Here is a 26,678-nt window from a genome sequence, read left to right on the forward strand (position 1 = left end):
GATAGATAGGTTCTTGATTAGCCACAGTTTGTCTTTTGCACACTGGTTGTTTGTCTTGTGTGTGATTTTTCATTGATTCTATTGCGTTTCTTTGTATTTACTGTGAATGCCCACAAGAAAATGAATCTCAGGGTGGTATAAGGGTAAAGAAATGGCAGATGGTATACAGTGTCGGGAAGTGTATGGTGGTGCAAGTTGGTAGAAGGAATTAAAGTGTAGACTATTTTCTAAATGAGTAGAAGATTCAAAAACCTGAGGCGCAAAGTTATTTGGGAGTCCTTGCGCAGAACTCTCTAAAGGTTAATTTGTAGGTTAGCTGGTATTGAGGGAGGCAAATACAATGTTAGCATTCATTTTGAGAGGACTGGAATATAAAGCAAGGATGTAATGTTGAGGCTTTATAAGGCACTGGTGAAACCTCACTTGTACTGTGGGCAGTTCTGGGCCCCTTATTCAAGGAAGGATGTGCTGTCTTTGGAGAGGGTTCAAAGGAGGTTCATGAAAATGATTCCAGGAATAAAAGGGTTATGAGGAGGGCTTGATGCTCTGGGCCTACATTCACTGGAATTCAAAAGAATGAGTGGGGATCTCATTGAAACCTAGTGAATGTTGAAAGGGCTCAACAGAGTTGATGCAGAGAGGATGTTTCCTATAGTGGGAGGACACAGACTCAGAATAGTGGGATGTCCATTCAGAATGGAGATGAGGAATTTCTTTAGCCAGAGAGTAGTGAATCTGTGGGATTCATTGCCAGACAGCTGTGGAGGCCAAGTCATTAGATATATTTAAGGCACAGCTTGACCAATTCTTGATTGGTCAGGGCAATGAAAGGATACTGGGAGAAGGCAGGAGATTGGGCCTGAGAAATGGATCAGCCATGATGGCAGTGCAGACTAGATGGGCCCAATGGCCTAATTCTACTCCTATACCTTATGTGGTGACATATATGTACTTTGATAATAAATTTACTTTAATCTCTTGAACTTGATATTTCACAGCAGAATTCTGCCCCCAAGAAGTAAATTAATTTTACCCTGGTTATCAATAACCGAGGGAACACTGTAACTCCAAATGGACAGGCATCAACTTCCTCAGCAAGAAACAGGAGGACAAAATTGAAGACCGCAGAAACCGCGGAGCCGCAGGGCGAGGCGAAAAAGGGGAGGGGGGACGTTGCAATCAGACACCTCTATGGAGGAGAATAGAGTGGGAAGGTGGGAGGTTTACAGTGAAATTCAACTCAAAGACAAGCACCTGAGAGTGTGCGAATGGTTAATTTTCTCTTTGTCATACCAATATTGGGAGAAGGAACACACACACACACAGTCATCTGTGGGGTGGGGGAGAGAGAAGAAAGGGAAATGAGGGGAGGGGTTGAGGGCTTGGAGAGTGGGTGAGGATGAGTGTAACATCCCTCCAACTCACTGAAAACCATGTGGGGGTGGGAGGAGAATCAAACTCAGAAGTCGGGGCGGGCAAGTCACTCAGGACCCCCCCCCCCCCCCCACCCCACCCGCTTCCCAGGGCAGCGCTCACCCACCTGCTCCCGAGCCTTGCGCTCGGCCACCACATCCTTCTGCAGCTGCTCCGCCCGCTCCTCGGCGTCGTCCGCCTGGTGCTGCAGCACCTTGATCTTGCGCTTCACTGCTTCGAGGGATGTCGCGGCGGCCATCGGGGATGCGCTAACGGAGAGGAAGAGAGGGCAGGGAGGGAGAAGCCGCCTCACTTCCGGCCGCTGTCACAGCCCGGGCGTCTCCAGGAAGTGACGACAGCCCGGCGAGCGCGCGCGGGGCAAAATGGCGGGAGGGAGCCTGTCCTCAGCCAGCGGGCAATGTGAGGGTGACTCCCTTAACTATTGGGAAATGAGAGGCGAAGTTTCTTAGCTCTTTGAGATTCTGTGGGAAAACTTAAAGGAAAGTCCCAATTTCTGGAGGGTCAATTGAAAACAATTCTTTGAGGCTCTCTGGGAAAACTTGGAAGAGAAATCCCATGGGGAAAACCCAATTCGTGGAGGATCAATGGAAAACACAATTCTTTGAGGCTCTGTGGGAAAACTTAAGGGAAATCCTTTGGAATAAACCAAATTCTTGGAGGATCAATGGGAACTCATTGGGGTTTGGTGGGAGATCTCAAACTTTTGTTGGATCGGTGGGAAATCTGGGCTTTGATCATTTGTGAGAAGTCGCCCTAAATCAGAATTGGCATGTGCCATGAAATCTGTAGTTATGCGTACATTGTAATACATAATAAAAACAGACTGGTCTTTCAGTGAGGAAGTCGAGGATCCATTTGCCAAGGTCAGAGGTCTGGATTTCGGAGCTTTTTGATCAGATCTATAGGAGTGATTGTATTAAACACTGAGCTGTGGTCAATAAACAACATCCTGGCATAAGTATTAGTATTGTCCAGGTGATCCAAGGCCGTGTGAATAGCCAACAAGAGCACATCCACTGTAAACCTATTGTGGTGATGGGCAAATTGCAGAGGGTCCAGGTCTTTGAGACAGGAGTTAATCCTAGCCATAACCAACCTCTCAAAGCACTTCATCACCATGGATGTGAGTGCTAGTGGATGACAGTTAAGGCAGCTCACCCTGATCTTGGGGGCATTTGAAGAAGGTGGGAACTTCTGACTGTAGTAATGAGAGATTGAAAATATGTTTGAATACACCTGCTTTGTAGCTATGGTATATATCCTGCATATAGTAATTTATATTGTACTTATTATTGTAATTTATATATTAAAATATTATGTATTGCACTGTGTTGTTACAAAACTTCAAATTTCACGACGTGTCAATGATATTAAACCTGATTCTGATAGAGCAGAGAATCAGGCCCTTTGGCCCATCTGCTCCATTCCAAGCTAGGTACCTCCATTTCCTGCACTAGCATTCATGAAATCTCGCCGAACACCACTATTTGCCATTTTTTCACAATTTAGTTAGTACTAGAAGAGGACTGGTTCTTTAAGGTTGTAGTACCTGTGGGAGGGGGATAGTGGCGATAAGCTCCCACTACCTATTATAGACAATAGACAGTAGGTGCAGGAGTAGGCCATTCAGCCCTACTAGCCAGCACCGCCATTCACTGTGATCATGGCTGATCATACACAATCAGTACCCCGTTCCTGCCCTCTCCCCATATCCCTTGACCCCACTATCTATAAAAGCTCTATCTAACTCTCTCTTGAATGCATCCAGAGACTTGGCCTCCACTGCCTTCTGGGACAGAGCATTCCACATATCCACCACTCTCTGGGTGAAAAAGTTTTTCTGCATCTCTGTTCTAAATGGCCTACCCCTTATTCTTAAAGTGTGGCCTCTACTTCTAGACTTACCCATCAGCGGGAACATGCTTCCTGCCTGCAGTGTGTCCAACCCTTAATGATCTTACATGTTTCAATCAGATCCCCTCTCATCCTTCTAAATTCCAGTGTATACAAGCCCAGTCGCTCCAATCTTTCAACATATGACAGTCCAGCCATTCCGGGAATTAACCTTGTGAACCTACACTGCACTCCCTCAATAGCAAGAATGTCCTTCCTCAAATTTGGAGACCAAAACTGCACACAATACTCCAGGTGGGGTCTCACCAGGGCTCTGTACAGCCGCAGAAGGACCTCTTTACTCCTATACTCAATTCCTCTTGTTATAAAAGCCAGCATGCCATTAGCTTTCTTCACTGCCTGCTGTACCTGCGTGCTTGCTTTCATTGACTGATGTACAAGAACACCTAGATCTCGTTGTACTTCCCCTTTTCCTAACTTGACTCCATTTAGATAGTAATCTGCCTTCCTGTTCTTGCCACCAAAGTGGATAACCTCACATTTATCTACATTAAACTGCATCTGCCATACATTTGCCCACTCACCCAACCTGTCCAAGTCACCCTGCATTCTCATAATATCCTCCTGACATTTCACACTGCCACCCAGCTTTATGTCATCAGCAAATTTGCTAATGTTACTTTTAATCCCTTCATTTAAATCATTAATGTATATTGTAAACAGCTGTGGTCCCAGCACTGAACCTTGCGGGACCCCACTGGTCACAGCCTGCCATTCCAAAAGGGACCTGTTAATCACTACTCTTTGTTTCCTGTCAGCCAGCCAATTTTCAATCCATGTCAGTACTCTGCCCCCAATACCATGTGCCCTAATTTTGCCCACTAATCTCCTATGTGGGACTTTATCAAAAGCTTTCTGGAAGTCCAGGTACACTACATCCACTGGACATCCTTGTCCATTTTCATAGTTACATCCTCAAAAAACTCCAGAACATTAGTCAAGCATGATTTTCCCTTCATAAATTCATGCTGACTCGGACTGATCCTTCTACTGCTATCCAAGTGTGTCGTAATTTCCTCTTTTAAAATTGACTCAAGCATCTTTCCCACCACTGATGTCAGGCTAACCGGTCTATAATTCCCTGTTTTCTCTCTCCTTCCTTTCTTGAAAAGTGAGACAACATTAACCACCCTCCAATCAGCAGGAACTGTTCCTGAATCTATAGAACACTGGAAAATGATTACCAATGCATCCACGATTTCTAGAGCCACCTCTTTAAGTGCCCTGGGATGCAGACCATCAGGTCCCAGGGACTTATCAGCCTTCAGACTCAACAGTCTATCCAACACCGTTTCTTGCCTAATATAAATTTCCTTCTGTTCATCCTTTACCCTAGTTCCTTTGGCCACTATTACATCTGGGAGATTGTTTGTGTCTTCCCTAGTGAAGACAGATCCAAAGTACCTGTTCAACTCATCTGCCATTTCCTTATTCCCCATAATAAATTCACCCGTTCCTGTCTTCAATGGCCCAAATTTGGTCTTAACTATTTTTTTGCTATTCACATACCTAAAGAAGCTTTTACTATCCTCCTTTATATTCTTGGCTAGTTTACCTTCGTACCTCATTTTTTCTTGGCGTATTGCCTTTTTTGTTATCTTCTGTTGGTCTTTAAAAGCTTCCCAGTCCTCTGGTTTCCTGCTCATCTTTGCTATGTTATACTTCTTCTCTTTTATTTTTATACTGCCCTTTACTTCCCTCGTCAGACATGGCCACCCCTTACTCCCCTTAGGATCTTTCTTCCTCTTTGGAATGAACTGATCCTGCACTTTCTGCATTATTCCCAGAAATACCTGCCAGTTTTGTTCCACTGTCTTCCCTGCTAGGGCATTGTTCCATCGAACTTTGGCCAACTCCTCCCTCATAGCTCTATAGTTCCCTTTGTTCAACTGTAATACTGACACATCCGATTTTCCCTTCTCTTTCTCAAATTGTAGGTTAAAACATATCATATTATGGTCACTACCTCCTAATGGTTCCTTTACCTCGAGGTCCCTGATCAAATCCGGTTCATTGCACAACACTAAATCTCCCTGGTAGGCTCCAGTACAAGCTGTTCTAAGAATCCATCTCGGAGGCACTCCACAAACTCCCTTTCTTGGGGTCCAGTACCATTCTGATTCTCCCAGTCTACCTGCATGTTGAAATCCCCCATGACAACTGTATCATTACCCTTGCGACATGCCAATTTTAACTCTTCATTCAACTTACACCCTACATCCAGACTGCTGTTTGGGGGCCTGTAGATAACTCTCATTAGGGTCTTTCTACCCTTATTATTTCTCAGTTCTATTGAATGCTCCAATGGCGTATGTCTCAAATAGCCTCTGGCAGCCAAGTTCAGCTCCTGCCTTCGCCTGTGTCTAAGTTACTAAGCCCAGCGTAATCATTTCTACTGACAGGAGAAGGGGCAAAAGCAGGCTACTGGCAACTTAAAACCAGTCACACTGGACAGATGGGGCTCTTCAGCTGTGGTTGGCAGCTCATCTAGGAGAAGGAAAACTCCGATCTCAAACCTCCACTGCCTTGCGACTACACTCACTCATGGGGAAGGCTTCGGGAATAAACCCAGAGGAGCCGGAATCCCTAAGGCAGTCAATCCTATGTTCTGTTCAACGCTGACTGACATCTTCTGTGACATTGCTAGTGCCAGACTGTGTTGGTTACAGCAGTTCCTTTGGGTTCATCAGCTCCATGGAGAGGGAAGCCCGATGCATGGGCAATAGCTTGCTCTCTATATCGGACTGCCCAGGCTTGTCTATCACATAATCAGCTAGGACAAAACTTCCATGGTTGACCCCAACCACGCCTCAGTTCAGGGATTTCTGAGGTATCCAGGGAAGGGCCTGACTTGTCCATCCTGGGGCAGTTCTCTCACCTTTGGTCCTTGCTGAACATTAAACTCTCACCTGCGGCTTCAAGTAGCTGTTTGCATGTGACAGCAGTCACAATCTGGTACACCACCTCAACAGGCAGGCTAAACCAAGTGAGGGTAGCCAGCAAGCCTCATATCCCAGTGAGATAGGGATGTGAAGTCAGCTCCGGCCGACTGGGCAGATGAGATCTACAATATGATCCAATAGTCAGGAAGGCAGTTCCGTGGAGAGAGACAGGCATGACAAGGCAGAGAAGTCATGGTCATCCACTGCCACCAAGGAAGACCCTAGTTATGATGGCTACTCATACCATTTCCGAATTCTAGAGAGTGGAACTGTCACGGTGCAATGGCTTTATCATTTTAAAAACTCTCCCACACTCATCGTCGAACATGACAGACAGCCACTACCAATCCCTCGACAGGTTACAATGACCAATTAACCTACTAACCGGGGTGTCTTTAAAATTCTCAATACTTTGATATCTGATAAGCCATTACCAAAGAGAGATTATTTACTAATATTTTAAAAGATGCAAGTGGGTAGGAAAAAAATTATTCCCACAGTGTACAGAAAAGATAGGGGAGAAAGAAGATTTTATGGTACTTGAGGCAAAATTTCAGTATTGATTAAGAGAATATTGTAGGACTGAAATGTGGGCACGGTAGTGAAATAATCAAATATCAGGTTGGTGCTGCTGAGTTACAAAATATCTTCTGGCAGGCATATGCTATTAAAGTCTCAGCAAAGGAAGATGTAGTTAAAATACTGGAATAACAAAAATCAAAAAATAGGAACAATCTTGCTACTCTTAAAGTAGGTAAGTCACCTGGTCCATAAGGGATGTTCCCTGGAGGTCATCATCCATTAGTTACCAATGCTATAGGTAGGAAGAGGGACAAGGTTCTGCAAAGTGAGTTCAGGGTGTTGGGTACTAAGTTAAAGGACAGGACCACCAGGGTTGTGATCTCAGGATGCTACCTGAGCCATGTGTTAGTGAGGCCAGAAATAGGAAGATCATACAGTTTAACATGTGGCTAAGGAGTTAGTGTAGGAGGGAGGGCTTCAGATTTTTGGATCATTGGGCTCTCTTAAAGGAAAGGTGGAATCTGTACAGAAGAGAGAGTTTGCACCTAAACTGGAGGGGGACTAATGTCCTAGCAGGAAGGTTTGCTAGGGGCTGCAAGAGGGTGGGGGGGGAGGGTTAAACTAGAGTTTCAGGGGGATGGGAACCAGCATGCCAGAACAGATAGTGGAGAGGTTATGGAGACAGATATCATTAAGACCTCAGACAAAGTCAGGAATCAAAAGGTTGAGCAGGGTGGAACTAATGTTCTGGGTTGTGTATATTTCAAAACAAGGAGTATTGTAGGAAAGGTGGATGAGCTCAGATCATGGATCAACACATGGAATTATGATGTTGTAGTGAGACTTGGTTACAGGATGGGCAGGACTGGAAGCTCAATATTCCAGGGTTCCATTGTTTTAGACGTGATAGAGCGGGAAGGTTTAAAAAGGGAGGGGTGGCATTACTAGTCAGGGAAAATGTCATAGCAGTCCTCAGTCAGGACAGACTGGAGAACTGGTCTAGTGTGGCTTTATAGGTAGAACTGAGGAATAAGAAAGATATGACCATGTTAATTGGGCTATATTATAGACCTCCCAACAGTCTGCAGGATTTAGATGAACAAATTTGTACAGAGATCACAGACTGTTGCAAGAAAAATAAGTTGTGATAGTTGGTGATTTTAACTTTCCACATATTGACTGGGACTCCCATACTGTAAAGGGGCTGGATGGGAAATAGTTTGTCAAATGTGCTCAGGAAAGTTTCCTTAATCAGCACGTAGAACTCCCAATGAGAGAGTGTACGATACTCGATCTCCTATGAGGGAACGTGACAGGACGGGTGACAGAAGTTTGTGCAGGGGAACACTTTGCATCTAGTGATAAAAATGCATGTAGTTTCAAGGTAATTATGGAAAAGGATAGGTCTGGCCCTCGGATTGATCAAGGATCAAGGCCAGTTTTGATGGTATTGGAAAGGATCTGGCAAGTGTAGATTGGGACAGGCAGTTTTCTGGCAAAGATGTTTTCTGGTGAGTGGGAGGTCTTCAAAGTGAAGTTTTGAGAGTTCAAAGCACGTATGTGCCTGTCAGAATAAAATGCACTGATAACAGAAACCTTGGTTGTTGAGAGGTATTGAGGACCTGGTTGAGAAAAAGAAGATACAGAGCAGGTATAGGCGGGCAGTAACTAACGAGGTACTTGAGGAGTATAAGAAATGCAAGAGATCACTTAAAGAAAATCAGGAAGGCTAAAAAAAAACCTGAGGTTGCTTTAGCCTAAGGGCTTCTCCAGATATGTTAACAACAAAAGCATCACATGGGGCAAAATAGATCTTCGGGAAGATCAGAGTGGCAATCTGTGTGTGGAGCCAAAAGAGATGGGGGAGATCTTAAATGGATTTTTTCATCTGTATTTCCTCAGCAGATGGACACAGAGACTATAGAGGTGAGGCCATGCAACAGTGAGAGATGGACCCTATACAGATTACAGAGAGGGGTGTTCACTGTCTTGAGGCAAACTAGGGTGGATAAATCCCCAAAGGCCTGACAATGTGTTCCCTCGGACCCTGTGGGAGGCTGGTGCAGAGGCCTTAGCAGAGATATTTAAATCATCCTTAGCCACGGGTGAGGTGCAGAGGACTAGAAGATAGCTAATGTTGTTCCATTGTTTAAGAAACTCTCTAAGATAATCTATGCAGTCCTGAGTAGGTCTGTAGTCTAGTTTTTTCTGTGTTGTTTTTTACGTAGTTCAGTCTAGTTTTTGTACTGTGTCATGTAATACCATGGTCCTGAAAAATGTCTCATTTTTACTTTGTACTGTACTAGCAGTTATGGTCAAAATGACAATAAAAGTGACTTGACTTTTGACTTTGACAATGCGTTGTGCCAGAAGAGATGAGGAGATTTTAAAATTAATTTTTGCATCTGTATTTACATGGGAGATGGATGTAGAGTCTATAGAAGTGAGCAAAACAGCAGCAAGGTCATGGACAATACTGATTACAGAGGAGGAGGTGTTTGCTGTTTTGAGGCAAATTATGGTGGACAAATATCCAGGGCCTGACAAGGTGTCCCTTGGACCTCGTGGGAGGCAAATGAAGAAACTTGTCTCCCAAAGGGCGGAGCAAAGTCAAGATGGCACTAAAAGACAACTCCTTTGCTTGTATCTTTGGAAACAACTCTATTTTCATCTTTGGTATCTCTTTTTCCTTTTCAAGGTTCTTTTGAAGACCCTGACCTGGTGTTAAACTCGGACTTCACTTCTTTGCGGGACTGGGACCCGCTCTCAGGGCCTCAGAACTGGCCACTTTTTGATATGCCAAGGACGCGGCCTGGAAGACTAGTGCGTCTTCAGGATGCCGGATTTTCGTGGCGCTGGAGACAGGCTGATTCAAGGCCGGTGCCCCTGACTGAGGTGTCGCAAGAGAACACAGAACATCAGGAACAGCGGATTAGCTGCTGGCTGTGTGTCGTCCAGAGACCTGAGACCTGGGGCTAACTCTCTGGGCGCAGAGCTCGGTAAAAGCTCATAAGTCAGTGAGTCGTTTGTTATGCCTCCCCTCTCGCTGTGAAATGGGAACATCTGTTTTTCCCTTATTAAGGAGAGAGAGAGCCTGTGGTATGTCGAATTACTGGGTAATCCTTGGGCTACTGCAAGTCTGTGTCTTTACTGATGCTTTGCTGCATGCTTGAGGGCTCGGTGGAGGGTGCTGATGCTTTTTTGCTTGTGTGAGGGGGTTCATTGTCTTGCTGATGCTTGTGTGTGGGTGGGGTGGGGTTCTAATGTTTAGCTCTTCAGGGCACTCCTCTGTTTTTGCAGATGTTTGCGAAGAAAAAGAATTTCAGGATCTATATTGTATACATTTCTCTGACATTAAATGTACCTATTGAATCTAAATTGCAGGGGCCCAAGAAGAGATATTTAAATCATCCTTAATGGCAGTGAGGTGCTAGAGGACTGGAGATTAGCTAAAGTTGTTCTGCTGTTTAAGAAAGGCTCTGAGAATAAACCAGGAAATTGTAAGCTGGTGAGCCCAACATCAGTACTAGGAAAGTTATTGGAAGTTATTCTAAGGACTGGATATAGGAATATTTGGATAGAAAGGGACAGATTAGGGATAGTTATCATGGTTTTGTGCGTGGGAGGTCGTGTCTAACCTGTCTTATAGAGTTTTTCAAGAAAGTTAATGGGAAAGTTGATGAAGGCAAGACAGTGGATGTTGTCTACACGGGCTATAGTAAGGCATCTGACAAGGTCCTGCATTGGGAGATTGGTCAAGAAGGTTCATTTGCTTGGCATTCAAGATAAAGTAGTAAATTGGATTAGACATTGCCTTTTTTCGAAAAAGTCAGAGAGTGGTAGAGATGGTTATTTCTCTGACTAGTAGAGTGACGCAGGGATCGGGGCTTGTCTGTTGTTGTTCGTCATCTATATCAACGATCTGGATGGTAATGTGGTAAACTGCATCAGCAAATTTGCAGATGATACCAAGATTGGGGGTGTAGTGGACAGCGAGGAAGACTATTGAAGCTTGCAGCAAGATCTGGACCAGCTGGAAAAATAGACTGAAAAATGGCAGATGCAATTTAATGAAGACAAGTGTGAGGTATTGCACTTTGGGAGGACAAACTAGAGTAGGTCTTCCACGGGGAATGGCAGGGCACTGAGGTGTGCGGTAGAACAGAGGGATCTGGGAATGCAGGTCCATAATTCGTTGAAAGTGGTGGCACAGGTAGACTGGATCATAAAGAAAGCTTTTAGCACTTTGTCCTTAGATTAAAATATTGATTATAGGAGATGGGGTGTTCTGTTGAAGTTGTATAAGACATTGGTGAGGCCTAATATGGAGTATTATGTACCGATTTGGTCATGAAAGATGTAAATAAAATTGAAAGAGTACCAAGAAAATTTACACAGATGTTGCTGGGACTGGAGGATCTGAGTTATAAGGAAAAGTTGAATAGATTAGAACTTTATACCCTAGAACGTAGAAGATTGAGGGGAGGTTTGGTGGAGGTATACAAAATGATGAGGGATATAGACAGGATTCTATCAGCAGTTTCTGAGATACTCAAACCACCGCATCCATCTCTAACAATCATTCCACAGTCAAAGTCACATTGTTTCCCCATTCTGATGTTTGGTCTGAACAACAACTGAACCTTTTGGGCATGTCTGCATGCTTTTATGCATTGCGTTGCTGCAGCGTGATTGACTAATTAGCTATTAACAAGCAGGTGTACCTAGTAAAGTGGCCACTGAATGTATGTTCATGGCCTTCTGCTACTGTAGGTCAACCACCTCAGGGTTCAGTGTGTTGTGCATTCAGAGATGCTCTTCTGAATGGGTTGTAATGGGTGATTATTTGAGTTACTGTCAGTTTCCTGTCAGCTTGATGCAATCTGGTCATTCTCCTCTGACCTTGCTCATTAACAAGGCGTTTTCTCTGCAGAACTGCCACTCACTGGGTTTTTTTTTTGTTTTCCACACCATTCTCTGTAAACTCTAGAGACTGTTGTCTGAAAATCCCAGGAGATCAGCAATTTCTGAGATATTCAAACCACTCTGTTCATCACTAACAATCATTGTACTGTCAAAATTGCTTACACCACATTTCTTCCCTGTTCTGTTGTTTGGTCCAAACAACAACTGAACCTCTTGACCATGTCTGCATGCTTTTATGCCTTGAGTTGCTGCCACATGATTGGCTGATTAGATATTTACATTAACAAACAGCTTTATGGATGTGCCTAATGAAGTGGCCACTTAGTGTATGTGTGAGTACTGAGGAATTACAAATGTTCTACCCTTGTACATTGAAAGGCATAAAGATACACCCATCAACATCAAGCCAGTTAAAAATAATTCAGAAAATCTGTAGCTCAGGCAGCTGATGGTTGGGTTGAGTTGTTTTCCAATCTTGATAATTTACTTGCAAATGTTTTATCACCCTATGAGGAGACATCATTATTGCATTGTTAATTGTGGTGTCCTCCGAATACTTTGCCTTTATATACTCATTAATCAGCTGATTGGTTGTCATTTTAGAAACTCAGTTGTGATGTAGGGAGGAAGTCTTGTCGCTGATTGGTTGCGTGGCGAACTTCGTGTGTTGTGGTCTGGAATTTTGCCCGCATCAGCTCATGAATAGGATCGAGGTCTACACATCTGTTTACAGAATTGTTTGTGTAAACCACGCTTCCAGGAATCCTCTTACTTGCCACATGTTTGCTCGTGCCATCACTTTCACTGATGCCAGTCAAACTTGTGCCCCTCTCGATCTTCATGGGTAGAGACTCGGGAGAGTTGGTCGTGCCACTTTACAGCCAGTTGATGTTCATGGATCCACGTGGATAGTTTTCTCCCAATCTGGCCAATGTGATATTTGTTGCCATCCCCACATTGGATTTTGTAGACCACATGATTCTTAACTAATAGCTTACAGACCCAAAAATCCAATGTAGGTACTGGGAGAAAACTATCCACAAGGATCCGATGATGACCAATCAGCTGATTGATAAGTATATAAAGGCCAAGGATATGGGGGTCACCACAATTAACAGCACACTGATCTTGTCTCCTCGTATAGTGACAAAATGTTTGCAAGTTTGCCAAGATCGGAGAAGAACTCAACCAAACAAGCTGGTTTGTCTAACATAGGGTGAAGCAAAACTACTGCAGAAATGGAAATCTGAAACAAAAACAGAAAAAAGCTGCCACGTACTTCAGACATGTTTTTTATCTCAGTTTAACATCGTTGGTGGAGAAACCTCCAGAAACTAAGGACAGAAATAGCCATCATTTTTGCTCAAGTTTTGTTTATGGAAGGACAGTATAGATTTGTTAATGATAGATCATATTTAGCTCACTTGATCGAGTTTTTTGATGAAATGACAGGGTCTCCTTTTGGGAAATACAGTTAATGGGCAAATAGATTTAAAAAAGCAAATTCTTCAAAGTGCAAAAGATTGTCAACTGGTCTGGAACCGATGAAAGCTGAGTGATGGACAGCAGAATGAATAGAACATTATTTAATTGACTAAAATTGTGAATGGTTACTTTTCAGATCACAGGAAAAATTGAGTGGTGTTCTGCTGTGGTCTGTGCTAGGAGTGTGTGTACTGCGTATGGGCACCATGTCTGAGGGAAGACGTGCTGAGCCTGGAGAGGGGCCAGAGTAGGCTCACAACTGTAATCCCAGGAATTAACCTTTGAGGAGAATTTGTTGTTTCTTGGCCTATGCTTGGTGGAGTTCAGAAGATGAGGGATGATCTCACTGATACCTAGCAGAAGCTGGATAGAGAGTTTGGGGAGAGGACATTTCCATTAGTAGGAGACTCTAAGGTCTAAAGCCACAGCATCAAAATAAAGAGATGCCCTTTAAAACTGAGATGAGATGGAATTTGCTCAGCCAGAAGGCAGTGAATCTGTGGAATTCATTGCCACAGAGAGTTGTAGACGCCAAGCTATCAAGTGGGTTTAACACAGAGACTGATAGGTTCTTACGGGTTTAACGGTTACAGAGGGGAAGTCTGGAGCTGGAGTCCCTGAGGCAGTCCTACGTTGAGTTCAGCACTGACTGGCAACTGCTGCGACACCGCTGGTGCCAAGTTGTATCGGTCTCTGCCGTTCATCAGCTGCATGGAGAGGGGGAGCCTGCTACCTGGGCAACAGCTTGCTCTCCATACCATACTGCCCTGGCTTGAGTATCTCGTAGACACCTGCGATGCAACATCCATGGCTGACCCGACCAAAGAAGGACCTCAGTGTTTCTTATTATTATGTATTGCAATGACCTGCTGCTGCAAAACAACAAATTTCATGACATATGTCGGTGATATTAAATCTGATTCTGATTGTGAATCTATGTTCTGAAATAATTTATAAGACTAGCACTTTAGTGTTTCTATAGATCATATAACGACCTCCTCTCCGCATTCCAAAATTATCTCATGACTTAACTAGGTCTTGAAACGTTTTACGGAAGTGCTTCAGTGTTTGTCAATATAAGATGCTGGAACTCCTGCGTAACACACACACAAAGTGCCCGGGGAAATCAGCTAATCAGGCAGCATGTATGAAGAGGAATAAACAATTGACATTTTGGGCTGAGGCCCTTCATCAGGACTCGGAAAGAAGCCAGAGAAAGAAGATGAGGAGAGGGGAAGCAGTGCAAGCTGACGGGTGACAACAGGTAAGAGGGGGAAGTAGATGGGTGGGAGAGGGTAGATGAAGTGAGAAGCTGGTAGGAGAAAGGTGGAAGTGGCAGAGAGCTGAAGAAGAAGGAATCTCCCTCTTCTCCTCCTGGTACTTATCCCTAAAAGTGCTACCCCTACCCCCACACCTCCTCCCTCAGTACTATTTAGGGCCCCAAACAGTCCTTCCAGTAGAGGCGACTTCACCTGCAAGCCTGTCGGGGTCATCTACTGTATGCAGTGCTCCTGGGGCAGCCTCCTCTACATCAGTGTGACCTGACACACCATTAGGGGGCGCTACCTGCGCTCTGTCTGTCGCAAAAGGCAGGATATCCCGGTGGCTCCACAATTCAATTCAACCTCCCTTGCCTACTCTGACATGACCTGGTCTATTACCATGTGGAAGCCAAACAGGTTGGAGGAGAAACACCTCATATTTGATCTGGGTCGCCTCCAACCTGATGGCATGAACATTGATTTCTCTAACTGCCCCCTCCCTCCTTTTCCATTCCCCATTCTGGTTCCCCTCACACCCTTTATTTCTATGCACTTGCCCATCACCTCTCTCTGTTTCCCCTCCTCCTTCCCTTTCTTCCATGATCCACTGGCCTCTCTGGTGGGATTCCTTTTTCTTCAGCCTCTTCCACCTATCGCTTTGCAGCTTCTTTCTTCACCCACCCACCTTCCCCCTCACCTGGTCTCTTTGGTGACAATCATTCCTCTCGCCCTGGCTTCTGTCCCCTTCCTTTCCAAGTTCTGATGGAGGGTCTCAGCCCAAAACATGGATGGTTTATTCCCCCCCCCCCCCCCCCAGGAGTCTATCTGACCTGCTGAGCTCCTCGAGCATCTTGTGTGTGCTGTTCACTGTTTGTAAGGAGCTTTGGAACAAACTGAAAGGATCAGCATTATATAAATTCATGTCACTGACAGATGAAGGGGATTTGATTTCAGGTTTATCAATTGATGAGACAATGTTTTTCTGAGTAAATCAATCACTAAGCCCAGGAAAGTTAATCTTTGACAAAAGTAGTTACACAAATGCTCTTTGGTTTTTAATCTGTTCAGCTTGTGTCAAATTTGCCATCCTTGGAATTCAGTTCTGTCTCCAAATTATGAAAAGGATATTGAAGAGCTGAAGTTGATGCAAAAACGACTTACGATCACGAGAGGTTCTGCAGATGCTGGAAATCAGAGCAACACACACACACAATGCTGGAGGAACTCAGCAGGCCAGGCAGCGTCTACAGAAGGGAATGAACAGTCGACACTTTCAGCCGACATCTTGATAAAGAGTCTTGGCCTGATACATCGACTGCTCTTTCCACTCTGTAGATGCTGCCTGACCTGCTGAGCTCCTCCAGCGTTTTGTGTGTATTGCAATATGATTTATAAGTTTGCTACTGAACAGCCTGGGGTCCTGATTTAGAGGGCTTACGTTTGACCCAATGGAGGCTTTTAAGATAATGAAGGGGTTTCATACAAGAATAGGGGAGATATTCCCTATTTGCTATTGAGCTGAACAAAATCCCACAAATATAAAATCACAAAAGAATGAAGGAGGAACTTCTCTACTCAGAGTATATTGGGAATGTGGAACTTGCTCTGCCTGGAGTGGTTGAAACATAGATTTAAAATAAGCGTAACAAGGAGAAAGTAGAAGAATATGTGTCTGAGATAAGATGAACAGTGTTTCAGACTTGTATATAGTGTTAAGAGTAGCGCAAGCCGGCTAGGCTAAAAGTGGACTGTGAATTCATTATCAATCTGGGCACTCAGAGTGTCTTACATTTGACAAACGTGCTAATTTATGGAGACAACAGCAAGAAAAGTTGCTGGTAACTGTGGAAGCAATCGTTCTTTGAAATAGCTGCAGCTGTCCGTCATACTTTCACTGCCTACAATGGTAAGCAGCAGAAATTAAAAACTTAAAAAATGAAAGGCTATTTTTATGATTAAACAGACTAGCAGCCACTCATTCATCTCTCCCCCTTGCTTACTTTTAAACCAGTGCCTTGGACATTTCCAGGATTTCATTTGGTGATGACAATACGCTAGGAATTTGGGCCCTGCAGCAGTGAACCCTCTGGCAGCCAGAGACACGGTTCGCTGTCTGTAGGGTAGGGTCTCCCGTAGAACAGGTGCCGGAGAGCCTTAAAAAAGCCTCTGTGGAATTGTGTTCTTTTGTTGCCGGGTAATGATGACATCGGTTACTCAGAATAGCAGAGGACTAGAATGCCGAATGCTGACTTTATTTTAGATGCTGACTGAATGAGCACTCATGCCTTCATTATAGATTCTGGTGGATTACTGTCATATCTGATTAGGTCGGATTGTCTGTCTGTGTGTGTCTCTCCCCCCACACCCCCCCACCCGTTTTTTATTTTGTATCCCACTCTCTCTCTTACTCTGTACCTCTCTCCTCTCTCTTACTTCGTGTCTTTCTCTCTTACGTTGTATCTCTCTCACCGTATCTCTCTACTCTCTTATGTTGTACCGTATCTCTCTACTCTCTTACATTGTACTGTATCTCTCTCACTGTATCTGTTCTCTCTCTCTCTCTTACTCTGTACCTCTCCCCTCTCTCTTACTTTGTGTCTTTCTCTCTTACATTGTATCTCTCTCACCGTATCTCTCTACTCTCTTATATTGTACCGTATCTCTCTCACCGTATCTCTCTACTCTCTTATATTGTACCGTATCTCTCTTACCGTATCTCTCTACTCTCTTATGTTGTACCGTATCTCTCTCACCGTATCTTTCTACTCTCTTATGTTGTACCGTATCTCTCTACTCTCTTATGTTGTACCGTATCTCTCTCACCGTATCTTTCTACTCTCTTACATTGTACTGTATCTCTCTCACTGTATCTGTTCTCTCTCTCTCTTACTCTGTACCTCTCCCCTCTCTCTCTTACTTCGTGTCTTTCTCTCTTATGTTGTATCTCTCTCACCGTATCTCTGTTCTCTCTCTCTCTCTCTCTCTCTTACTCTGTACCTCTCCCCTCTCTCTTACTTTGTATCTCTCTCACAGTATCTCTCTACTCTCTTACATTGTACCGTATCTCTCTCACTGTATCCCTGTTCTCTCTCTCTCTCTCTCTCTCTTACTCTGTACCTCTCCCCTCTCTCTCTCACTTAGTGTCTTTCTCTCTTACGTTGTATCTCTCTTATGTTGTATCTCTCTCTCTTACTCTGTATCTCTCTTTCTCATCTTTCTTTCTCTCTCTCTTTCCTGTCTTCTCACCTCTCTCTCTCTCACACACACACACACACACACACACACACACACACACACACACACACACACACACACACACACACACACACACACACACACACACACACACACACACACACACACACACAGAGTCGTGTTATTAATGTATTAATGCATTGGTCAATGACTTGAACTGAAAGAGAAAGCTGATATAGGTTTCATGGTTGGTTTGCACCAGATGATGTGTGGTCACTGCTGCAATTTAGGAAACACGTCAAGCCCTTTGTGCAGAGCAAATTCCCTCAAACAGCAGTGTGATGACAAATGTATTCCAGTGGAATTAATTCAGGGAGAAATACTTGCACTAGCATGCCGGAGAGTTCCTCTCTGCTCTTCAAAACGGCCAGAGACAACCAGCAAGGCAACTCATCCAAACAGGCGCCATTACTGACAGAACAATACACCCTGACATGAGAATATTGACTCTTAGTTTTGTTCTTAAATGGCTGGAGCTGGTTTCAAATGCACAATTTGCTGGCTCTGAGGGAAGAATGCTACCAACTGATGTGATTATATTTTTGCACAGGTTATGGCTTGCTCAGTGTGGGAGCAGTAGATCGGTTGGGACTAGTACGGTTTGTCACGAGACATCTGCTATTCACCTTCACTATCTTTCCCTCCACGTCCAGTGAGTGGCACCATTGCATAAGTATCTTGTAGGTAATTTGCTGAAACAGCAATACAATGAGATTGGATTCTCAACTAAGAAAACCCATTTATACTGGAATAACAGCCAGTTCATCTTTTAAGAGAGAGATTTTGATTGAAGGATGAACTTTCACAAAGCCATCATGGAAGTATCTCTTACACTTCTTCAAACAAAATACATACAGTTGAATCTTCTAAAGGCAATGTCAAAGTGTTGACTCAGGGCCTCCTTTTGACATTGCAAGTAGAAGGTTCCATTCCGATTCCAATTCATTTATTTATCACATGTACACCGAACCATACAGTTTGACATATCGTGTACGAAGACAAACTACGTTGTAGATATAGCTTCTGAGTGCTGGTGGCCTGAACTATAAATTAAAATTGTTGGAGTGAGACTTAAGCCCATGAACATCATGAACACAACCCACTGAGCCCAGACCGACGGCTGAAGGAGGGGTAAGGTCAGCTCATTTGCTACCTGATCCTCTGACGAAGTAGTCAGATCATGGAGATGCCTGGGGTTCCACCAACTAATCTCTGATTAGCTTGGTGTCAGACATGGGGAGGCCCTCATTCATTAGAAATCCAGTGGATCTCCAAAAGGACCACAACTTTGTCGTGGTTTGGCAGCTTGCCTGCCTCAATGACCCAGAGAGTTATCTCGGCTGGAGTCAGGCCTGTGTGCTTTTGCTCTTGGGAGGGTCGCCCATGCCAAACAGTCAAAGGCTAAAGGTTCGAGGGTTCAGCTCAGGGCTAACGGCACTAACCGATAAAATAAAACCGCTGTAGACACAGCAATGAAGAATCCTTCGTGGTCAAGGACGGACAAGGATCTTCATTGCTGCCCGAAACACCAATGGCCTAACGAGCAGTAAGTAAGTATTTTGGTTGTGAGCGGAGGCAGAAATAGGTCAAAGAAATCTGATGATAAATGAGGATAACAGAGTGAATGCCCCCACTTACATCAGCAGCCTTCTTCTCAGCCAGTTCCAGCTTCTCCTGGGCATCTTTCAGGGCCTCTGAATACTTGTCCAGCTCATCCTCCGTGCCCTTCAGTCTCTTCTGCATGGCCGCCAGATCATCCTCCAACTGTCAGAGAGGACCAAGGGAGAAGGAAACCAAGAGAGAAATAAATTTAATCGACACATTATTAAATAATAAATGCAAAATTATTCAGACTATTAAACAATTGAGCAAATCTTTAAGTATTGTCATTTATAGTAAATACATTATTAGGAATAGCGAAGAATATAAATGCTATTGGAAAATGTTGCTTAAATCAGAGTATAACATTAAAGGCAGTGGTGTATATCAGTGTACAGGGTATATCAGTGTGGTATGATGAGGGTACGGGGTATATCAGTGTGATACGATGAAGGAACGGGGTATATCAGTGATACGATGAAGGTGTGGGGTATATCAGTGAGATACGATGAAGATATGGGGTATATCAGTGAGATACGATGAAGGTACGGGGTATATCAGTGATACGATGAAGGTGTGGGGTATATCAGTGAGATACGATGAAGATATGGGGTATATCAGTGAGATATGATGAAGGAACGGGGTGTATCAGTGTGATACGATGAAGGTACGGGGTGTATCAGTGAGATACGATGAAGGTACGGGGTGTATCAGTGTGATACGATGAAGGTACGGGGTGTATCAGTGAGATACGATGAAGGAACGGGGTGTATCAGTGAGATACGATGAAGGAACGGGGTGTATCAGTGAGATACGATGAAGGTACGGGGTATATCAGTGATACGATGAAGGAACGGGGTGTATCACTGAGATACGATGAAGGTACGGGGTATATCAGTGATACGATGAAGGTGTGGGGTATATCAGTGAGATACGATGAAGATATGGGGTATATCAGTGAGATACGATGAAGGAACGGGGTGTATCAGTGAGATACGATGAAGGAACGGGGTGTATCAGTGAGATACGATGAAGGTACGGGGTGTATCAGTGTGATACGATGAAGGTACGGGGTGTATCAGTGATACGATGAAGGAACGGGGTATATCAGTGAGATACGATGAAGGTACGGGGTATATCAGTGAGATACGATGAAGGTACGGGGTATATCAGTGAGATACGATGAAGGTACGGGGTATATCAGTGATACGATGAAGGTGTGGGGTATATCAGTGATACGATGAAGGTGTGGGGTATATCAGTGAGATACGATGAAGATATGGGGTATATCAGTGAGATACGATGAAGGAACGGGGTGTATCAGTGAGATACGATGAAGGTACGGGGTGTATCAGTGTGATACGATGAAGGTACGGGGTGTATCAGTGTGATACGATGAAGGTACGGGGTGTATCAGTGAGATACAATGAAGGTACGGGGTATATCAGTGATACGATGAAGGAACGGGGTGTATCAGTGAGATACGATGAAGTTACGGGGTATATCAGTGATACGATGAAGGTGTGGGGTGTATCAGTGAGATACGATGAAGGTACGGGGTATATCAGTGAGATACGATGAAGGAACGGGGTGTATCAGTGTGATACGATGAAGGAACGGGGTATATCAGTGATACGATGAAGGTACGGGGTATATCAGCGATACGATGAAGGTATGGGGTATATCAGTGAGATACGATGAAGGAACGGGGTATATCAGTGATACGATGAAGGTACGGGGTGTATCAGTGAGATACGATGAAGGTACGGGGTATATCAGCAATACGATGAAGGTATGGGGTATATCAGTGATACGATGAAGGTACAGGGTATATCAGTGATACGATGAAGTTACGGGTATATCAGTGAGATACGATGAAGGTACGGGGTATATCAGCGATACGATGAAGGTATGGGGTATATCAGTGATACGATGAAGGTACAGGGTATATCAGTGATACGATGAAGTTACGGGTATATCAGTGAGATACGATGAAGGTACGGGGTATATCAGCGATACGATGAAGTTACGGGGTATATCAGTGATACGATGAAGGAACGGGGTGTATCAGTGAGATACGATGAAGGTACGGGGTATATCAGCGATACGATGAAGGTATGGGGTATATCAGTGAGATACGATGAAGTTACGGGGTATATCAGTGATACGATGAAGGAACGGGGTGTATCAGTGTGATACGATGAAGGAACGGGGTATATCAGTGATACGATGAAGGTACAGGGTGTATCAGCGATACGATGAAGGTACGGGGTATATCAGCGATACGATGAAGGTACGGGGTATATCAGTGATACGATGAAGGTACGGGGTGTATCAGTGTGATACGATGAAGGAACGGGGTGTATCAGTGTGATACGATGAAGGTACGGGGTGTATCAGTGTGATACGATGAAGGAACGGGGTATATCAGTGATACGATGAAGTTACGGGGTATATCAGTGAGATACAATGAAGGTACAGGGTATATCAGTGATACGATGAAGGTATGGGGTATATCAGTGAGATACGATGAAGGAACGGGGTATATCAGTGATACGATGAAGTTACGGTGTATATCAGTGAGATACAATGAAGGTACAGGGTATATCAGTGATACGATGAAGGTATGGGGTATATCAGTGTGATACGATGAAGGTACGGGGTATATCAGCGATACGATGAAGGTACGGGGTATATCAGTGATACGATGAAGGAACGGGGTGTATCAGTGTGATACGATGAAGGTACGGGGTATATCAGTGAGATACGATGAAGGAACGGGGTGTATCAGTGTGATACGATGAAGGTACGGGGTGTATCAGTGTGATACGATGAAGGAACGGGGTATATCAGTGATACGATGAAGGTACGGGGTGTATCAGTGTGATACGATGAAGGTACGGGGTATATCAGCGATACGATGAAGGTACGGGGTGTATCAGTGTGATACGATGAAGGTACGGGGTATATCAGTGAGATACGATGAAGGTACGGGGTGTATCAGTGTGATACGATGAAGGTACGGGGTATATCAGTGAGATACGATGATGATATGGGGTATATCAGTGAGATACGATGAAGATATGGGGTATATCAGTGAGATATGATTAAGGTATGGGGTATATCAGTGATACGATGAAGGTACAGGGTATATCAGTGATACGATGAAGGTATGGGGTATATCAGTGATACGATGAAGGTACGGGGTATATCAGTGATACGATGAAGTTACGGGGTATATCAGTGAGATACGATGAAGTTACGGGGTATATCAGTGATACGATGAAGGTACAGGGTATATCAGTGAGATATGATGAAGATATGGGGTATATCAGTGAGAAACGATGAAGGTACAGGGTATATCAGTGAGATACAATGAAGGTACGGGGTATATCAGTGAGATATGATGAAGATATGGGGTATATCAGTGCGAAACGATGAAGGTACAGGGTATATCAGTGAGATACAATGAAGGTACGGTGTATATCAGTGATACGATGACGGTATGGGGTATATCAGTGAGATACGATGAAGTTACGGTGTATATCAGAGATATGATGAAGGTACAGGGTATATCAGTGATACCATGAAGATATGGGGTATATCAGAGAGATACAATGAAGGTACGGGGTATATCAGTGAGATACGATGAAGATATGGGGTATATCAGTGAGATACGATGAAGATATGGGGTATATCAGTGAGAAACAATGAAGGTACAGGGTATATCAGTGAGAAACAATGAAGGTACGGGGTATATCAGTGAGATACGATGAAGATATGGGGTATATCAGTGAGAAACAATGAAGGTACAGGGTATATCAGTGAGAAACAATGAAGGTACAGGGTATATCAGTGAGATACAATGAAGGTACGGGGTATATCAGTGAGATACGATGAAGATATGGGGTATATCAGTGAGAAACGATGAAGGTACAGGGTATATCAGTGAGATACAATGAAGATATGGGGTATATCAGTGCTACGATGTAGGTACGGGGTATATTGGTGTGATACGATGAAGATATATGATGATTTGTATTGCTGTCAATGGCTACGTGTACAAGAGATGTGGGCCTGGTAGAATGTTAAGTCATATGCAGGGTAACTCACATCCTTGGAATGGATACACCCCACCTTCTCTATCTGTGCCTCTTACAACCTTGTAAACCTCTATCAGATCTCCCCTCACCCTCTGCCACTCCAGAGGAAGCAATGTTCAGCCTCTCACGATAGCACATGCCCTGTAAACCAGGCAGCGTCCTGGTAAGCCTCTTCTGCACCCTCGGCAAAACTTACACATCCTTCCTGTAGTGGGCCCACCAGAGCTGTGTGCAATTCTCCCGATGTGGCCTAACTGCTTCCTGTACACAAGGGGCAATCTGCATGTCTCTAGCATTTGGGAACATTGAGGAATCAAATCTACTCACTGTACCTCCGGTCTGCCCAAGTACCTTATACAATTCTCTTAAGTCATTTCCACCAGACACACAACTTCTCATTTACACAATCAAAAATTTTTAATAATTTTGTAGACATCTGTCAAAGCTGCCAGTAACTTGTCTGATTTAAGCCAAAACGTCTAGGTTTCTATGACCATTTAAATTAAATTTCTCAACCCTGAATCCTTTTATGTATATTCACTGAACTCCCTTTAAATCTAATAAATTATCCCAATGATCTAGAAGATAAATTGACTTCTGCAGTGTCAACTGGATCAGAATATTCCATTCTGTACTGATTTATAGATGTCGATAGGAAGGTTACAGTTGAACTCACCAAGATCTAATCTCCTTTACATTTTTGGGCAATTCCTGCACAAATTACCCTGTAATTTGTTGGTGTCCTGCATGGCTGAATGTTTTTTAGGCTCGCATGAAAAATAGCTCCTTGAGCAAAGTATGGACTGTAGTCAGGAAGAAAGTTCTCTTGATTCCATAAACACAAAAGTTCCTGTGGATGCTGGAAATCCAAGGCAACACGTGCACACAAAATGCAGAAGGAACTCAGCATCTGTGGAGAGGAGTCACCTCTGCTCGAAATGTTGACTTTTTATTCTCCTCCATGGATGCTGCCTGGTCTGTTGAGCTCCTCCAGCATTTTGTGTGTGTTGTGTTGCCCTGGACCTCTCCACCTCTCAGCGTCTCACCACACTAGCTGTCTATTTCACCCTCAGCCCAAACACTATGCTTATGTGTTCGACAGGAATCACAGGACGTTACGGCTGAAGTGTCCTGACCCGAAAGCTCGACTGACTATTTCTCTCCACAGGTGCTGCCTGACCTCCGGCCTCCTGCGTGAGGCTCACAAAATGGTGGGAGGACTGATGAGTTTATCAACCCTGCATGCCAGAGCAATCCAACTAGTCCCACTCACCAGCCCTCTTCCCTGGTTGATGGGACTTTAGGGAGAGATTATAGGTCGAACGTCAGCCCACTACCCCCTTCACCCAAGGACACCAAACAGCCATATAGCTACATAACAAGATGGCAGACAACAGTGTGGCTGAGATTGCGTCCGTCACAAGCATTGTCTCCTCCACCTCCCATCCGTGTCAACGCAGGGGCATGGAACCCAACTGAATACTTAAACTCCTAGCTTCTTATAAATTCTTTACTTTATTTAGAAATACGGTGCAGAAAGGGTCCTTCCAACCTACCGAGCCACACCACCCAGCAACCCAACTCTTTAACCACAGGATCATTTACAATGACCAATTAGCCTCCTAACTGGTACGTAGTTGGACTGTGGGAGGAAACTGGAGCACCCGGAGGAAACCCACAAGGTCACGGGAAGAACATACAAACTCCTCACGGATGGCGTCGGAATTGACTTCCGAGCTCCCGCCCCAAGCTGTAATTGATTGAGATCAGAACATTACATTATGGGGCTATTCTAGTTTTTAAATGATTTAGTGTCATGATGTTAATTGTGGTGTGAAGATATGGAGTGTATGATCATGATACTTCAAGCATTGTTGAGTTATCATAAGGGGAAGGAAGGGTTTTTGCATTCTGTGTTTTCACTCGTTCTTTCTTGTTGGTTTTTTTGTGCGGAGAGGGGGTTTTGTTAGTTTTTTTGTGTGGGGTTTGGTGGTGGCCAATGCTCTTGTGTTTTGAAAGTTTTTTTTTGCGCAGCGGGAGGGGTGTTTGGGGTGGTTGATGATTGTGTTACTGTTTTTTTGTGTGGGGGGGAGTTTGCAGTTTCTCTTTGAACTGACTCCTGTGGTTTTCTTTGTCTCATGGCTATCTGGAGAAGACAAATCTCAGAGTTCTATACTGCATACATACTTTGATGCTAAATCAACCTTTGAACCTTTAAAAGGTTCAATGGGATGTTATGGGATGGTGGTGTTGGTGTGGATAATCAGATATGGCAAATCTTACCATGGTCAGTATAGTTATAGTAACGATTACTATATAAATGCTACTAATAACAAGGCACAGAAGAAGTCACGGTCATTCACTGCAACCAAGTTGATTACTCTACTACTGGATCTGGAATTCCAAAGGCGAGAGAGTAGAACTAACCCAGTGCAATGCGTTAACACTTTAAAAGTTCTCCTGCCTGCTTCTCTTGCCATTGTTGGATATGACAGACAGCCAACAATAGTAATGATATGATATGGTGATGCTTAAGAACATTACTATCAATTGCTAACGATCTAGTGAGGGGCATGTTTGCCATTACAATAGTGAAAAACACACTGGTGTGTGAAATGTTGATGGGGTGGATGTTAAATCTATGCCGTGGTCACCCTTGTTCAATGAGCAGTGAAATTAAAAGAATATTCCTCCTTTCTCACCTGTTTGCTCCTCTCCTCTGCTGCTTTCTTATCTGCTTCAGCCTGCTCCGCTCTGTCAAGGGCATTCTCCTTGTCGAGTTTCAGCATCTGCATCTTTTTCTTGATGGCCTCCATTTTGTATTTTTAACTTGCCTTGTCGCGACAAAGAAGAAAGAAGATAAAGGCGAGGCTTTGTGGCGCGGAGTGATTGAGAGAGCTGGAAAGGAGGACGTCCGGTGACAGAGTGGCCACTCGACTCTCTCTCACCCCAGATGATATCTCCCCTTGTCTCTGGAACTCACTCTGAGAGAATTTAATCAGCTGGTTTGGGACTGTTCCCACCCTGGGAAGAGGCTGTGCCCAGATGAAGATTGGTTGCTAAGTTGCTGCGAATTATGCAGTCCTCTGTATTTGGGTCTAGTCGACATCTGCTTGCTATTAAAAGACAGGGCAGCTGCTCTCCTCACTAATATTTCCCCCCACTCTCCTTTCCACAGACTGTGAGTCCTGGCACGGAATAATTCAGCCTTTATAGTTTTGTAGTACCAAACGGGC

The 26,678-nt window shown here is 44.1% G+C and overlaps 1 protein-coding gene across 11 annotated transcripts in view; it reads right to left on the reverse strand.

Moving 5' to 3' along the window:
• The window catches only part of LOC132399614 (tropomyosin alpha-3 chain), an 86,243-nt gene extending 59,985 nt beyond the window's left edge, over positions 1 to 26,258 (reverse strand). For 6 of the 11 annotated variants that reach the window (XM_059980166.1, XM_059980165.1, XM_059980160.1 and 3 more), the window contains exon 1: positions 1,541 to 1,745. In XM_059980166.1, the coding sequence (XP_059836149.1) occupies positions 1,541 to 1,672 (132 nt within the window). In that variant the 5' untranslated portion in view covers positions 1,673 to 1,745. Of the gene's footprint in view, positions 1 to 1,540; positions 1,746 to 19,378; positions 19,505 to 26,144 lie in introns of those variants that run through there. The other 5 variants (XM_059980162.1, XM_059980161.1, XM_059980164.1 and 2 more) reach the window with 2 other exon arrangements.
• Between the last annotated feature and the right edge of the window lie 420 nt (positions 26,259 to 26,678).

The sequence above is a fragment of the Hypanus sabinus genome, chromosome 9 (assembly GCF_030144855.1).
Source record: "Hypanus sabinus isolate sHypSab1 chromosome 9, sHypSab1.hap1, whole genome shotgun sequence".
Classification (NCBI taxonomy): Eukaryota; Metazoa; Chordata; class Chondrichthyes; order Myliobatiformes; family Dasyatidae; genus Hypanus; species Hypanus sabinus.